Below are 16038 nucleotides of genomic sequence, written 5' to 3'. Positions count from 1 at the left end.
AGAACTCAGTATCTGTCACTGACCTGGTTTAATGGTTTGTAACACATGGTGCCCTGACACCAAAACTGTTCCGATACAGTGGTTTTTACTAGGCTCTTAGGGACGATGACAACAGGAAAGTCACCTTTCTGGACACCAGCCATAAGAAGGAAGGAGGGAGCTTTTATATGAACTTTACCAAAGTTCAAGATGCACAAACGAAGCATATTAGAAGTCTGTAAATTTATAAGGATAGTTTATTTAGCAGGTTTTCATTTTCAAGCAGAGGTAAACATTTCAGGCAACTTTGGTTCGGATATACTTTTGTGAATTTCTTCGTTGTTAATTTAAAAAAAGTTGATTATTTTTGTGTTTAATTTTCATTGTTTTTTACCTCTAAAAGAATTATATCCATTTGCACTTTTAGTGCACAAAAATCAGCATCCTGTGAAAGATAATTGTCCTTTTGCCTCATGTTGCTTTTCTCATTTTTTTTTCATAATAATTCTAGGAAATCCTAGAGTTTGTTGGTTTCCCTGATATGATTGTACGGTTCTCCTGGTTTACATTTCCAAGGGTTCCTGCTTTTCCCCACCACATTAACCTCCCTTTATCCTTAAATGTCTCAGAATTTGTGAGGCATTACTGAGGGATGAAGGATTTTCCTTCTCCATGGCCGACCACGTGATCCCCCTGGAATGACAAATGGGCTGTGGGCAGCGACTCGAGAAGGACACAGATGTCAAAACCATGAATCTCTGTATAGCGCACAGAGTACAGCCTTCCACTTTTGCCCAATCAGCACTTTCCTCATTTCACCTGTGCTAGGGAATAATCACTCGTTTGCTGGACTAATAAGGGGAAAATGAAGTGACAAATATGTAATGTAAGGAAGCTGAAAGGTTTTCTGCTGTTGGAGCCGGTGCTTGTCAGCCCGTTCAGATATCGCGGGGGGAGACCGAAACCTCTGATCAATCGAGTAGCCTGGCGGTTGAGCCTGTTGTTGAAGCCATTTCTTCATTTTCAAATTTGTAATTGGTAATTAAATTTCATTTTTCCTTGATACCGCTGAACAGCGCATTCCTTTGAACAGCATGCACTTTTCATGTTTTTGTACATGATGTTTATGTACTTTGAGGTCCCATATCCAGCACGGTTTTTAAAAAGAGATACCTTGAACAGGTAACGTGCAAACTCTTTCGTTATCTGTAAAATTTATTTTTATAAAATAACAAAAGGTAAAATCTTTTTAAATAGGAAAGAGATTTTAGATTTCTTCCTCAATAAAACAGCTCAAATTCATATCTGCAAACATGTACTCACACATTTGTGATGATTTGCTAGCACAACAGTTTCTAACCAAAAAGCCTTTATAGTTTTAATTCAGGAATAAAACTGTGTACCCCTCAACTTCTTATTAAATTAAATTTAATTTGATTAATCCATTCCATTTCTTCATTAAGGAACTCTCACTTTTTCTAATTTATGTAGAGGAATAAATATTAATATGATTTAATTCCCCTTCCCAAAGTATCAAGATTTTTTTTTTCTGAATTTCATATTTCTTTTAATGCCTGCTCTGCTTCGCTTGCTTGATTCCACTTCTCATGCATTGCCACTAGTCAGGGCAAAGTGTGATTGTATTCTGGCTGTGTCTTTTTGTGGGAGTTGGTGAGTTGCTGTGGATTAATGTCTTTTACTGTTACACTCTGAGATTCAAGATGAGTGGGGTTACCTGCAGTGCAGAAACTCCTTTGGTACGTGGACAGCATTTTCTACAAAAAACGAAGACAAATGCAGGGGCGTTGCACTGTGGGATCCTCTGTGGGCTTGCTTTTTTTCTGTCTCATCTAACACAACAGTGAATAATTTCCGTATTTGTGTCATTTATGGAAACAGCACACGTTTTCTTATCCATATTCAGATGTTTATATCGTTATTGCTACAATGTCCCTTTTCAGTGTTTTATGTGGAATTATGTGTACTTCGTATTATGCAGATGCATCATCATGCTGTTTGTTTTTGTGGCGTTTTCTGCTAGCAGATAGTCTGATAGTCTGCATTTTCATTTTTGATGGAGTGTTGCAGTATTAAAGAGCAGTTCCACCCCCCCTCCCCACACACTGATTCTTAATGGACATACCAGCTGAAATAACACTAAAGGGACATCAACAGGGGGTGGCAGTGGCTAGAGGCTATTTTGGTCTGACTGTGTAAAAAAGGATTGATGAGTTTGAATATTATATTTTAATTTTATAAAAGGGAAATGCATGATAATGTCTTCCAGACGTACCACAGTTGCTACAGCTGCTCTCAGCATTATGTCCTGCATGTTATTGTTGTAAATAGGAAAGGAGTAAAGTCACAATTATGACATTATTCATTAACTTTCTATCTTGATAACAGTGATCAAACTAAATTGGACTAGGTGGGCTGAATGTTTTCTCTTGTTTGTAACCTTTTTCTAATCTTTTTAAGTTCTGGATTTTTTATTTAAATTGTTTTGAAATGAGAGACTTGGCAAAGTGCTGGTTGGCACTTGCCTTGTAGATTTGAGAGCCCTGGGTTCAGTTTTGTGTGAAGTTCGCTGGTTCACCCCATGCTTGTGATCATTTGTACCGTGCTCCAGTTTTTTCCCTCCTCCCAAAAAATGTGCTGGTTCAGCTTGATTGGCTAGTCAGATTTGTGCCTAACCCTACAATGGATGGCATCCTGTCTGGGGAAAGAGCAGTGATGTTGTCTCAGTCCTGCCTTGCTCCATTTAATAATTTTTATTTGGCTTCTAAGATAGACTTCAGCTTGTCACAGCCCTCAACAAGATAAGCAGCTTATAGATGATGGATGGGTATGTTGTGAGAAATCTTATTGTATTTATAATGGCAGGACCACTTTATAGAGGGGTAGAGCTCATGGTAGCTCAAAGATAAACTAAAAGCTAGATAGAACTGGCCATCAACACTTGTTAGGTTTTTTCAGTCTTTACAGAACTATGTTGGTTCTGGTGTAGATTCTGTTTTGTTTGCCTAGTTATGTGTAGATTTGCAGAAATGAAATATAATAGAAATAAAAGCCATTCATAGGTTTACAGTCATTGGTCGTTTCACCTTAAGTCTGGATTAAACACAAACGTACAGACTTCATCTTGTTGTTAATTTATTTGAGCTGTTGGTGATATTTTGTCAAGTCTGAATTTTTCTGAGGGATGTGGTGTCAAGTGTGATTTGACATTTTCTCCACTAAACTTTTTGGGACTGGCTTGGGATGATAACAATCTTCTCCAAAGTACAGAGTGTGCTGTTCTAAATTTATGTTTGGAATGATTTAGCTGTTAGCTTTTCTTTATGGGTCTTAAGGTTGCACAGTGGATGACTTGACTTCTCTCATTTTTTAAGAAGTTCAACTGCTGGAACAAGCCTTAAAGCAATGTCTGCAGGGTTAACCATGGAAAGTGAAACACTTTGCACCTCTTACGCGTTATTTTTCTCTGCATTGCTGAAATCTGTCAGTAGTGTAAATCATTGTACAGCAGATCTTTGACTGAAACCTGAAATGGTCCCTGACAAAAAGGAACTGATTAATATTAGGTACAGTACAGTATGAATTAAGACATTGTTTTTCTTTTGTTCTCAGCATCTGCTGGAAATTGTAATGGTTACTAATAAAAATGATGGCATTGTCAGAAGCAAATTATTGGTATCATCTGTATCACGAAAAACAAGGTATAAGAAGAAAATATATTCAGTCAGACTTGAATGACTTGTCATGAAGACTAACATGCTAGATGTTTGTTTTATATTCTTAAATTGATATTTCAGTGCAACAGGAAAGAGTTCATTTTGTAGAAGTTACAGAAAAATATTGTTTTATGGAGGGTTCTATTGACAGATGGCTTTACAGCTTTTTTTTTCTGAATTCACATAGTGCGGTACATTAATTTCTTAAAGATTTTATTTGATTTACTCCTCATGTTAACAGAAAGGTGCTTGCTAGACCCTCCAAGCAGCAGAAAAGCAAACTTCAGCAAAATCCACAAATGTCAGGGGACGGTCATAGAGCATACCTTAAATGCACAACAGCAGCAAATTTATTTTAGTGAGAAATTAGAAAGGTGTCATGAGGGAATAACATTGTGTAACGAACATCGGAATACTTTATGAAGTCAGCAGGTATTAAAAGGAGGATGAATTAACTCTTTCATTGGGCACAAAGACTAAACAAATGCATGAAAACTATTTAGTCCAAAAAGTGAAGATTTAGATAGGAAATGCTGTGTGTTGCATCAGAAAGTTGCATTTCAGTCTCAGTTGAAGAATTTCTTACCATGGAAAGAGCTGAATTGACTGTCCCTCCTGCAGTTTTTTTTAACTGGATATGCCATTAAATGGAGTATATATATATACTTGAGCTGAATTGTACCTTCGCTATTTCAGTGTATCCTGATTTGTGCACCATAAGCCTGGCAGCAGTAGGAGACATGCAGAAGTACAGTGACCGTGTTGCATTCTGGGATGATGTGTATGGGTTCAAGATGACGTGCATGAAGAAGGCTGTCGTTCCTGAGGCTGTTGTGGAGGTCCTGAAACCAGAAACAATCATATCAGAGCCCACAGTAATTCGGGTATGTACGGGAAACCCAAAAGACAGTGTTTGTATGTGCTTAAATACTGTTAATGTGTATGTGTACATGCTAAGCTTAAGTCATTTTAGATGACCTGCAAATGTTCAGAAAACTACTTTATTCTAAAAATGTCTGTGCTGATCCTGTAATACTGTTGAATATCTCGAATCTTGAAATATGCAAACAGGTTTTCTAGAATCTGTAGTGTGTTATGTGTTTATGAAACTGGTTGGGTAATGGACTTTGGAGTCTGAAATGAAAAGACTATAGTTTGAAGTCACAAACCTTAAAAAAATATCATTTTGTTTTCAGACAGAATAATGAACAGTTTTATCCGTTTCTGGATAAATGCTGACACCATCAATCTTAGAAATATCTATACAGAAAATGTTGTAATTTTGAATGTTTTGTTGCTTTGTTTTCTTGAAAAGTGAATCCTAAAAGTTAGAACAAAGACAGTTTAGTGATCGTTTTATTTTGGAGCTATCTGTCCCATTCTTAACATTGACGTATAACAATACTCTGTAAGTAGTGTTTGCGTGGTAAAAAATGAGGAAGAATTAACTTATAAATTAACATATTGTAAATTATTGTTATTTTTGAAAGGATACACAGGAGGGACCATCTGCCATCTAGTTAGGAGTTCTTTCCTTAGGATGATGACATTTAATCAGCAATGAGTAAGAAGTAAACATTGAATATCATAAAATAGCCTGCAACCATTCTGCCTGAACAGCACCTGTTTTTAAGAAATAGCCATAATCCTGACCTTTCTGGAAGTAACAAATTGTCATTTTCTCTTCTGTAACTTAGAGGATTAAGTTCCTTATGGCAAGAAAAGATAGCTTTCTGTCACAGAGTTAATGATTGATTGATTTTCTTCTTGCTTAATTTCTTCTTTAGTAAACTTAATTAATATTCCATTGCAGTATAGTCAGTAGCATTCAAACTCTGATAAGGTATTTTAACATGCATACATTTATAATGCTTTAAGGCTTAAGGTTTATTTTATTTTTAATCACATTGCATTAACTGTAGGCAAGCACAAGTTTAATGACTGTGAGGAGCCCATGTACTGCAAACTAATCTAAGTTTTTATCAAAGCACCAATAATATTTAAGACAAACACCCCTCAGTGAAATTACTGTTTGTATTTTTTCACTTTTCAATATATAGTTCTTAATTGCACTTTCATTTTAATAGAACTTTCCATCTTTCCTCTCAGCAGTGATAGATGACTTACACACTGGGAAAAACTGATTAGAATTTTAAGTCAATAATTTTTCTCTATGAAAAATGGACAGCTCCTTAGTTAAATTATACAGCTATTTACACATTACCACAATAGATACAATAGTCATATTCCATTTTTAAAACAAGAAGTGCAGAAAATTGAAAACTGTAGCACAAAACTCAAAATCCTGTCAGGGAGTGTAGTCATGTGTATTTTTTGTGTTGATACTATTGGGTATTAGCTATGTGATTTTTAACAGTGAAATAAGCCAACTGTTTCGATTATATACAGCATATTGTTATGGGTCATGCTTCTGTTGCAGATGTCAAAGTCCTCTCACTATTTGGAGGCTGGGAAAAAATCATTCTGTAGTGTGCAGGCAGGGTGATAACCTCATTGATCTATGTTTTGAATAGCAGAACATTAATTGCTGACAGTACTTATTCTTGCATTTTGTTAATAAAATAATTACACACCATTAGACCATAAAACTAACTTACATTTATCCTTGTTTCTTCTCTAGAATATCAACTGCAACACTGCAACAATTTCGGAGCTGGAGTTTTCTACAGATTTCTCTTTAAAGATAAGAGAAGATACCCAGTGCACAGTAAGTAGGTTCTGTTTACTGAGGTATCAGAAGGGCTAATCATGATTGTCACACTGGAAGATTAATTACCAGCGTGCAGATAAATGGAGAAGTAGATTGGCTTAGATGGTCCATTTCAAAGTTTTAGACGAATTGAACACCTGTCTGATTAATAGATTCTGAGTAGTGAAAGTAACTATTAAGCTTGTCATTAAAAAAAGTTTGATTTGGGCAGCAACTGAATGCAGTGAAGTTTTTCATTTAAAACTTAAAAGCAGTTTCAGTTCAATTTCAGTGCAGTTCTAATAGTTTCTCACATTTCTTTTAACAGATAGCAGAACACCTATAGATCATTTGACATTTACAATTTGCTAGCGAAAAATGATTCAGATTTCTGATACATTGGAATTAAATGCAAAAACTATAGACAGGTGTAATATTTCTTTTATAGTCAGTTTTGAAGACATTCTATTTGACGTTCTCAGACTTGTGTTGTTTTTATTGATTAATCAATATTAGGTTATCATCTAGCTCGCCTTTTGATTGTTCAGTGTTGCCTTAGTGTAATAGAATGTGATGCAGCCTCTCATTTCCTTTTTCGACATCCTCATAATAGCAGACATCCCCTTTCCAATATTTTGTTTTTCCTCTATAAACCCTAATTTCCAGCTTGCTATATGTGAACCAAAAAGGCACCATGGTGTACAAAACATCTATTAAAAAATGTGTTTGTTTGTGCCTGAAAGATTTTCTTGATTAATACAGGTAAAAATAAATAGAATTTATCACAGGGGATTATCGACATTCAATGAGTAAAATCTCTGCCACTTCCATGATTGAATGCATGCTTTTAAGTTTGTGTCTGACACTCCATTCATCATATCAGCCTGCCTAACCTTGCATTAAATGAACAATACAACTCTTCATTTTTATTCCCTAGATATAAACAAACTCTTAATAGTAAACCTCAAATCTCCAGCCCAAATGGAATTTTTGTTGATGGTCATGTAGATCAATCCTTCGTGTCAATGTGGGTTGCCTTGAAGAAGGCGTTGTATGTGTGTGAAGAATATTTTTTTCCAAATGTGGATCCCAGTTGCACTCCAGTTAGCTTCAGTCAGAAATATATAAACTATTATGTTTTTGCTTTCCATCTGCTTATCTTGTGTATTTTGTAGTCATCTGTAACAGAACAGCTCCCTGTTCACCATCCTTGGTTATATGCAAATAGATGATACAGAGTGACAATTTAAATTAATGGTACACTTTTTAATTACCATTCTTACTATTTTTTTGCTTGTCTTACCACTCTTTCATGTGCGTCTTTAATGTGCCTTTTCTCCACATTTCAATTAAAAACCCAATTCTTGGAGATTTTCCTGGTCAGATTCCTGGAGTAGGTGTCTGTAGGGCCACAACCACTTGCGAGCGATGGGGGGAAGTGCCCACTTGACCACAAACAGCGACTGTAATTTAGATCTAGGGGGTTGCAGTGGTGAGCAACAAACAAAAGTATGTCCCCTAAGGGCTGCAGTTTGACATCCTAGTTTTGCCGGCAAACCAGGGAGTGTAATTTCACCTCAAGCCTTCATTTAACACTGGGATCTTGAAACAAGGGATCCCAAGTGGTACTGGGGAGAACAGAGTATTTGATTTCTCACAGCGGTGTTCATAGAGTGAAGATCTTTACTTTCACAGCAGTCAGTGTTTAAGATGCATAAAGCTAATCTCACCTTTTCCCAATAAACCAGATGCAGACTTTTGCAATGTTGGAAAAATAATTAAACAATAAGCTGCAGATATGGTTTATGAATACCCTCCTGTTCCCTGTAATATATATCTTTGAATGAGGGCATTGTTTTGTTCATACCACCCAGTTGTCTTATGGACAGTATAAAACGGGGGAATGATACTAGTTGTGTTTTTGTTTGTCTGTTAATTCTGAATCCCCCCATTGAACACCCTTTAATGCTTTCATTTATGAACACAGGTTTTGGATTATAACATTTTTTGTGTGTTAAGATGTTAGCTATTATGTCAGATGTCTGGAAAATTGTGAAGCTCTCGGAATGACAATCCTGCTGTGTCTTAAAGTTCAGAGCTGAAAACAATTTAGAATAGAAGACAAAATCTCAACAAACTGTAGGTGAATGAGTGGTTTTCCATAATTCTTCAAATTTGAATGGTGAGAGTCCTCTCTTGGTAGGTATCTGCTTTAAACATTCTATTCATTTTTATTCATTTTGACTTTTCAAGTTTCCTGAATAATATTAAAACACATTAATATAAGATTAATGAATAGAATTTGAATGATAAAAAATAAATGGCTAAGGTTTGCTTTGCATTTTGACAAAAAAGCCTCTAACCCTCCTGCAAGGCTGGAGAGGGTTGAGGCTCCACGCTTGGGTGAACTCCATCAAAAGCACATTATCCTCCTACTTCCACGGCCAGATGCATAATTGTATCTGGCTCAGCCACACGCTGCTCAAACATGATACCAGTAAAGGAAAAATGATAAATTACTCCCTGTTGATGTAAGTGATGATGATAATTATTAATTTTCTTCTTCCCTGGGAACTGTAGTATTATGCTGCCTTTTTTGTCTTCCTGTCTCTTTTGTGGTTCTGTGGGATTTCTCTTTCATTATTTATCCTCGACAGAATGCAGGTTGAAGGCTAACTGCTGATGAAAACAAAGAAGGCCCATCTGATTTGTCCCCTTTTCAGTTTTTTTCCTTTAGAGGCTCAAGACCAGAAGTTTAGACTGCATGACTTTTAATTTAGGGCAAGGAGGATCTTGGACTTTTCTCTTGCCAAGTCCTTAGTTGGCCGTTGTATCCTAAAATGCTAAAGGAAACTGAACACATCTTTAATTAAGTAAAACTCATTTTGTATCACCTAGAAATTTTCTTGGATTGCTTTTGCAAGTGAGAATATTTCATCTTAATTTCTTTTTCTCAGAGGTCCTTGACAAATTCTGTAAAAAAAAAAAATTGCTCCACAAATCACAATACAGTAATCCTTTGGCAACAGCGGCAGATTTTTGGTTGATAAACTTAAGACCTTATGGGGAAAAATAGGGTTGGGGAACTGAAGTCACGATTCAACATAAAATCCCTCAGAAAAAAAAATCACCTGCAATAAGGTAAAACAATAACATCAGAGTAAAGAAAGACAAAATATATTTTGGAAATAATATGGATAGTTTTTAAAAGAGTTTGTGACATCATTCTTACCTTTATTGCTGTGGTGATGCCAATGTACAGTAGATTGGGTCACATAGCATATATGAGACCTTAAGCAATGTTGCTGTTCCACATCACACTCTTGATAGCTTCCTTGCTTTTCTTTATCGTACAAATTGTAGATTAATTTACACCACACAATCAACCAACAGCACTATTACATTGACCTTCATGCAACTTATTAAGCACTTTAATTTTTGTTTCTAAGTGCATCACTAATCTAGATTGCAATTCTAGATTTGCTCTTTCTTGTGCTCATGAGCCATTTTGATTTATTTATTATTTAATTAATGTCTATCCCTTTTAATTAGGTAATCACCAACACTCCCTTGCACAATCAGATATGTTAATAACCATCAGAGCCTAATGCAATTCTGCACACTAATATGTGCAGGACACTTTTAAGAATGTGAGAGAAATTGCAGAAAGTATCACATCGCAGCTCTCCGATGCTTCTCAAACTCACGGGTACCCAAAATTGGGGGTTTCGCAAGGTACAGTGGTATACTGTAAAGTCTGCATGGAAATGTAAAACCATGTAAGATAAAAATGCATATAGCAAGATATTACTGTACAGATTATTGTTGGTCACAATTAAATATTATTGAATTAGTCTCAATATGCATTTTCCTGAAAGAACTTAGGTACCTTATCCACTATTATGTGTTCCACAGAATTTCATTTAAAATATTTTCTAACAAAATAATCACCCACACTACGTTACACCCAATGTAAGCATATGTAAGCATATGTTAAGAGTTTTAAAGATTAAGGCTCCTTCTTTTGTCAGTCTTCATGAGGCGTCAATAAAGATAAAACTGGAAAACAACAGTATCCTGAATTTTTTATCTATTTAAGTGTTTCATCTGTATTCTGTTCTAACCTGACCCTTTGTTCGTGTCCTGCCATGTTATTTTTTTTAAGAAGGAAGCAATATTTTGCTGCTTCTGGTGCTGCAGAGACTCCAATCCGATCTATTGTCCTTTGGAAAACAGGAGTTTGGATTCGGTTATTTATCACTGTAGTCAGCTAGTCATCATTTTCAATTTTCTAGCCTGTGTTTCATGGACTGAGGTTTAAATGACTCCTTCAGTAGGACGCCGAAGTCCATTACTATCAACTCTCCGGAGAGCAGTTAACGGAAGAACTGCTAATGCCTGCATGCAGCTTTCAATGAACAGTGTGAATTGAAGCAGTGTGTCTTTGGCCTCTGGCTGTAAACTCACTTTAAATGTTGAGGAAGGCTTGCCTCATGAACTTCTGGGAATTTGTGTTCTTGAAGTGGTTATTTTCTTTCCTTTCCCTTTTGGGATCTTGGCTCCTGTCCGTAAAGGGTAGAGCCGTTTTTTGGAATGAAAAGGAAATGCTGTTTATTTTTAATGATGGCATAATAAAAAGACCGGTTCTCGGTGGAGCTTGCATGTTTGCTGGTGTTATAGTGGCTTTTCTATGTGTCCTCCAGTTTCCTGACATGTTTCAAAGGCACCCTGGCTAGGTTCATTGAGATCTTTAAATCCTCCCTGTGTGCATGTGTGATAGGCTGGCATATCCATCCCATCCAGGGTGTAGTCCAATCTCAATATCCTAAGCTTTTAGGATAGGCTCTGGGTTTTTAAGTGCAGGGCCAAATAGTAATGATTTGTCATTGGCGATGATTAAAGGTGATCTGTCTGTCAGACCTGGATCTGTAAATGTGTTGATAAATAATTTTAATTAATTTGCAATTATAGGTCTAATATGTTCTGCAACAAAGAGTGCCGATAATTAAAATTCATAATTGCATTCGGTTGACATGTTTTTCAATTGTGCTCTTCATGGCTTTTCCCCTCTCGACTGTCTATATCAATAAAAACTGATAAGCACTTCTATTTCTGTTGCGAGAGGAACATGCTGCACTGACACCGCAATTATGAAGTACACCCTGGTGGACCTGCTGAGTAGGCATTTATATTTTAGCAGGATTATATTGATCAAGCATTCAAATTACGAAGCAGTGGTTTGCTTTTGTTCATTTCGTCACAGTCATGACCTAATGTAAAAATGTCCTCGTTCATACCATGTGGAGGACTCATGTATTCAAACACGCTTTTGAATCATGTTGTATAATGGGAAATTTTCACTGAATGCTTTAGATTGCAAATTCAGTTGTTCAGTAGGTGGAAAGTAAAATGCTTACACCAGCAAATGTTGGGGAAAACATTTAAATGCTAAAATAGAATGAATGAGCCACCAGATACAGAAAAAAAACATGAAGTCATGACATTAAGAATGGAGAAACTGTTTTAAAAATACTGCATATTCTCAAATTAACATGAAAAATAATGGCGCAGTTTGTTTCTCTCAAATGCTGCAAAATGCCAAGCTTTTTTGTACTTCATCGAGAGCAGAATATGTAATATATGACCCCCACCCCCTCCCCAACTATTAGCAAATAGAGAAGGCAGGGAAGGTAAACAGGAGGATTTTGATGTGAACATCTGCTTTGTATGCTTATGTTAATGTGATATAAGTTGTGTTTGAATCTGTTTAATTAGGTTAGACGCTTAATATATTATAGTATAGAAAACTAATGTGGATTGCCATTTTGGCAGCAATTAAACATATTGCACAACTTAATCTTTTGTTATTTTAAGAATCTTTTCGCTTGGTAGACATCACACTGGCCTTCCTTTCCTCCAGCATCTCATCATTGATTATTGCTCTCTTTGTCTGGGAGTCTCTCTCTGTGTTGTCAGCTGTGTCAGGATTAAAAGCTATTAGATTCACATCACTGCATTTACAAGCATGCTTCTGAGATTGATAGAGTTGCTCTCCTTCAGAAGGCAAAATATGTTTAAATTAAATGTTTTTACTCAGTCAGAAATTTGAACATTTGCGCTCTTGTTTTACTAGTATCTTGAATTGAGCTTTACTTTGTGGGAATATTTACTTATTTATTGTAAATAAAATGTACATTATGTATTAGTACAGTATTTTAATATAAGTCTCTTTTATTTTGAATAAACAAGTAAATAGTTGCTGTTATTGACATTGACACAAGAGGCATGGTCCTGTTTCAAATACATTAATGTATTTAAATGCCCTAGATACATTTAGAGAGCTATCCCAATAACTTAATTTTATTTTAAATAGAAAATCATATTTTGTGAAAAATGATTGTATGTAACCTGGAGTATTGTCTCATTGTTCTATGCGATCCATTGTTCCATTATCAAAAGCTTCTTATTTCTGGGTTGCCAGATCATCAAAGAGAGCACATGGACAACCTAGAGACCAGTTAACCTTCCCAGCATGTCACTGAAAGGTGGGGGGAAATGCACATGAACCTGGGGTGAACATGCAAACTCTATACAGAGCTGCAGTCTGGTGCCCCAGTCTGAACTCAAACCCTGGAGCTAAGAGCTGTGAAGCAGCAAAACAGCAGTGCAGAGAGTGAAGATCATGAAAGAATTTTATCCTCACTTTTATACTCACTATTAAAATCTTGTGAAAGAAAAAGGACACTACTGAATGCCACAGATACAGTATATGTTCAGTATAGTTGAACAACACAAAGATAAGAGGTGTAAATGTAGGTGGACAAACTGGAAGGCAGCTAGTAAAACGCCATCGGTTCACTAATGTCAGGCTGAGTCAGTTCGTTCTCCCTCGGAGTTCACTTTGCTGTTTCAGCAGAAACTGTGCTTGTTTTCTATCTCAGGATATGAGGTGCCAAAATGCATATTTTAATAAAAGGTCATTACACTAAAATGATGCATACAGTACAAGCTGTTGACTTGTGTAATTTGGATAATTTCTTTTTATCCATCTGGGCAAAGGCAGTGCATTTTGGAACACATTATTCCTCAAATGAAAGACACACCAGTTCTGAAGCTAAATTTATGAAGGGGGTAAAAACAGTCTCTAGCCTGCAGTTCAGTAAGAGAAATCAAAGATTTATGATTTTTTGCAGTTCTCTATGATAGGTATAAAGATGATGTATAGTATTATGAAGTTGAAACATGATGCCGAGGGTCAACTCATCAGTGATTAAAAAGGCAAATGAAAGGGTTTGTGTATATCGCTATAGAAATTATACATTGGAAATTATTTTAGTATAGGTGTATAGCTTATATTGCTGTGTTGTATGCAAAAGGCGTGCGGACAAAAACCCTGCAAAAAATATTATCCCTTACCCATGTCAATCAGGCAACATTGAACAATCAATTGCGTTGGTTCTTGGAAATGTTCCAGTATTGCAAGATTTTCACATTATCTTTCCTGACGTAACTCTCATTTCATTCTAGGCTATTGTTGGATACTTTGATGTATTCTTTGACAAGAACTGCACCAGTAAGGTAAGTGTTTACATGTTATTTAATGGCAAGTCAATTATGTTTCACTGGTTACAGATTTTGCCCTAAAGGCGCTGCCAGGAAATTAACCTACTTCTTGCGTTGTTGCTGATAAAGGCTTTTTTCAGATTTTTGGACTTTGAGTTATTATTGGAAGTGGAATGTGCCATGTGAAGTTTATTTCAAAGGTGTATTTCACAAATGTATTTTGTTTCCATTTTAGGTCATGTTCTCCACAGGTCCCCAAAGCACAAAAACTCACTGGAAGCAGACTGTTTTTCTGTTGGAGAACCCCCTTCCAGTACAGTCAGGTCTGTACAAACAATGGAATCGCAGTTCTGTTCTAAATTACACTGACCATCTCAGTGGGCTCTCCTGATAGTTCCACAATGTCATGCTGAGATATGTGGTATTTTTTGCCATACGATTAAATTACAGTAATATCATCCTACACACTATAATGTTTATATATACACACAAGGGTGTTTTAGAAATTATTGACAGAAGGGCATATAATGTTGTAATGTGTTGTCTGAATCTGACACCTGATGGACAAATCAGTGCATACCCTCTGGTCTGTTTCAATTATATTTTTAGTGAATAGTTACGAAGCCCATCTGGTGGTGTACCTTCTTTGAACTGTTTAATAGAGCTGCTAGCTCTATTTGAACCTTTGAGCCACTGCCTTCTTTGTTTGAGCTCTGTTTCCTCAGGTTTTAAATTCCAGGATAGCAATCTAACTTCATACGAAACAAAAATTAATTTAATAAAGTAAGCCATAAAAACTCACTTGTAATGACTTTGTCTACTCCTGTTATCATATGTGTGACATCTGCTTGGTTCTTTTCCACATTTGTATTTTTGCTGCACAAAAAATAATAGTCCTTTTGTGGGGGGGGGGTCATACTTCTGGTTTGTCCCAATACAATCACTTGTGGGTCTGTAGAGAAAAGGAGGCTGCGCAACGAGGCTTGATTAAATGAATTAAATTATTCAAGGCAGCTTAATGTTAGTATTAATAGAGAAGACAACAGTGACAATTGTCACTTTAAATTGAGAAGCTGTAAACAGATGGTGTTCACTTTATCACAGTGATGACCTAAAATTTTGTGGTTCAGGTTGAAAGGTATTTGATGTGGACATGATCAATAAAGCACATTGCTTTTGTGTGAAATTTATCTCTGTTCCTGTTTGACCAGTAAATTTGGTGTTTCAGTGTCACAAATGAGAAAGGAATCATTAATGATCAATCTCATTTCTTCTTGCAGTAAAAGGAAGGGGGGGTCTGAGAAGTGAGTGCAGTGCCTTATAATGCATCATTTTATATCAGAAAATGGTGAACTTCAGGAGGATTGATTCTTGTATTTTTTGGTCTTGGATAGCTGTAGACTGATATTGAAAACCATTACGGACTAGTATATCCTTGTTGCTACAAGACAGTGCAGGATGTGTTTTCCTTTTTAGTATATTTCTAAAGTTTTTGAGCCAAAGGATAGTCCTAATTGATTCTTGATGGACTTGTACTGCACTGCCAAATCCACAGTTCCAGACACATTCACAAAGAGCTGTTCCAGACACCTTTTGTTTGTTTTATTTTTTTAGTTTTTTAATAACCTTTAAATTCTTAACAGTAGCACAGACCAGCTACAGTAACATCTGGTGACAAAGTCTGTTTCTCTTCATTGCAGTAACCAATCCACATGACATCTGCATTCATGCCGTTTTGCAGAATGCAGTCCTGCATACATTCTAGTATGGCTAACCCAGAGAATTCAGAAAGAGATATTGTTCTAGTTTTGTTTTATATTCAAGCTTCTAAGATGACATCTTAAAACAATATGCTCTTTGGTGTTTCCTTGCATCTGAAAGATTTTCAGGCAAATAAGTTTTGCATGTCCTCAAATGAATGATGATTTTAGCCAATGATTATAGAAGACCTTGTATTGAAAGTGAAAGGACTGACAAATCTTCACTTTATAGATGTTATTCTTATGGCAGGTTTAACTGCATTAGATTCCAGACAAAATAATGGAATACTGT

At 36.1% G+C, this 16038-nt stretch overlaps 1 protein-coding gene across 1 annotated transcript in view; it reads left to right on the top strand.

Moving 5' to 3' along the window:
- Nucleotides 1-16038, top strand: part of prmt3 (protein arginine methyltransferase 3) — a 44562-nt gene that overhangs the window by 22968 nt on the left and 5556 nt on the right. Inside the window, exons 12-15 of the mRNA XM_006642638.2 lie at nt 4410-4597; nt 6355-6441; nt 13951-14001; nt 14222-14309. Of these exons, the coding sequence (XP_006642701.2) occupies nt 4410-4597; nt 6355-6441; nt 13951-14001; nt 14222-14309 (414 nt within the window). The remainder of the gene's footprint in view (nt 1-4409; nt 4598-6354; nt 6442-13950; nt 14002-14221; nt 14310-16038) is intronic.

Source organism: Lepisosteus oculatus, chromosome 21 (assembly GCF_040954835.1).
Source record: "Lepisosteus oculatus isolate fLepOcu1 chromosome 21, fLepOcu1.hap2, whole genome shotgun sequence".
NCBI lineage: Eukaryota > Metazoa > Chordata > Actinopteri > Semionotiformes > Lepisosteidae > Lepisosteus > Lepisosteus oculatus.
The sequence above is the reverse complement of the archived record's forward strand: the minus strand, read 5'-3'. Positions and strand labels throughout refer to the sequence as shown.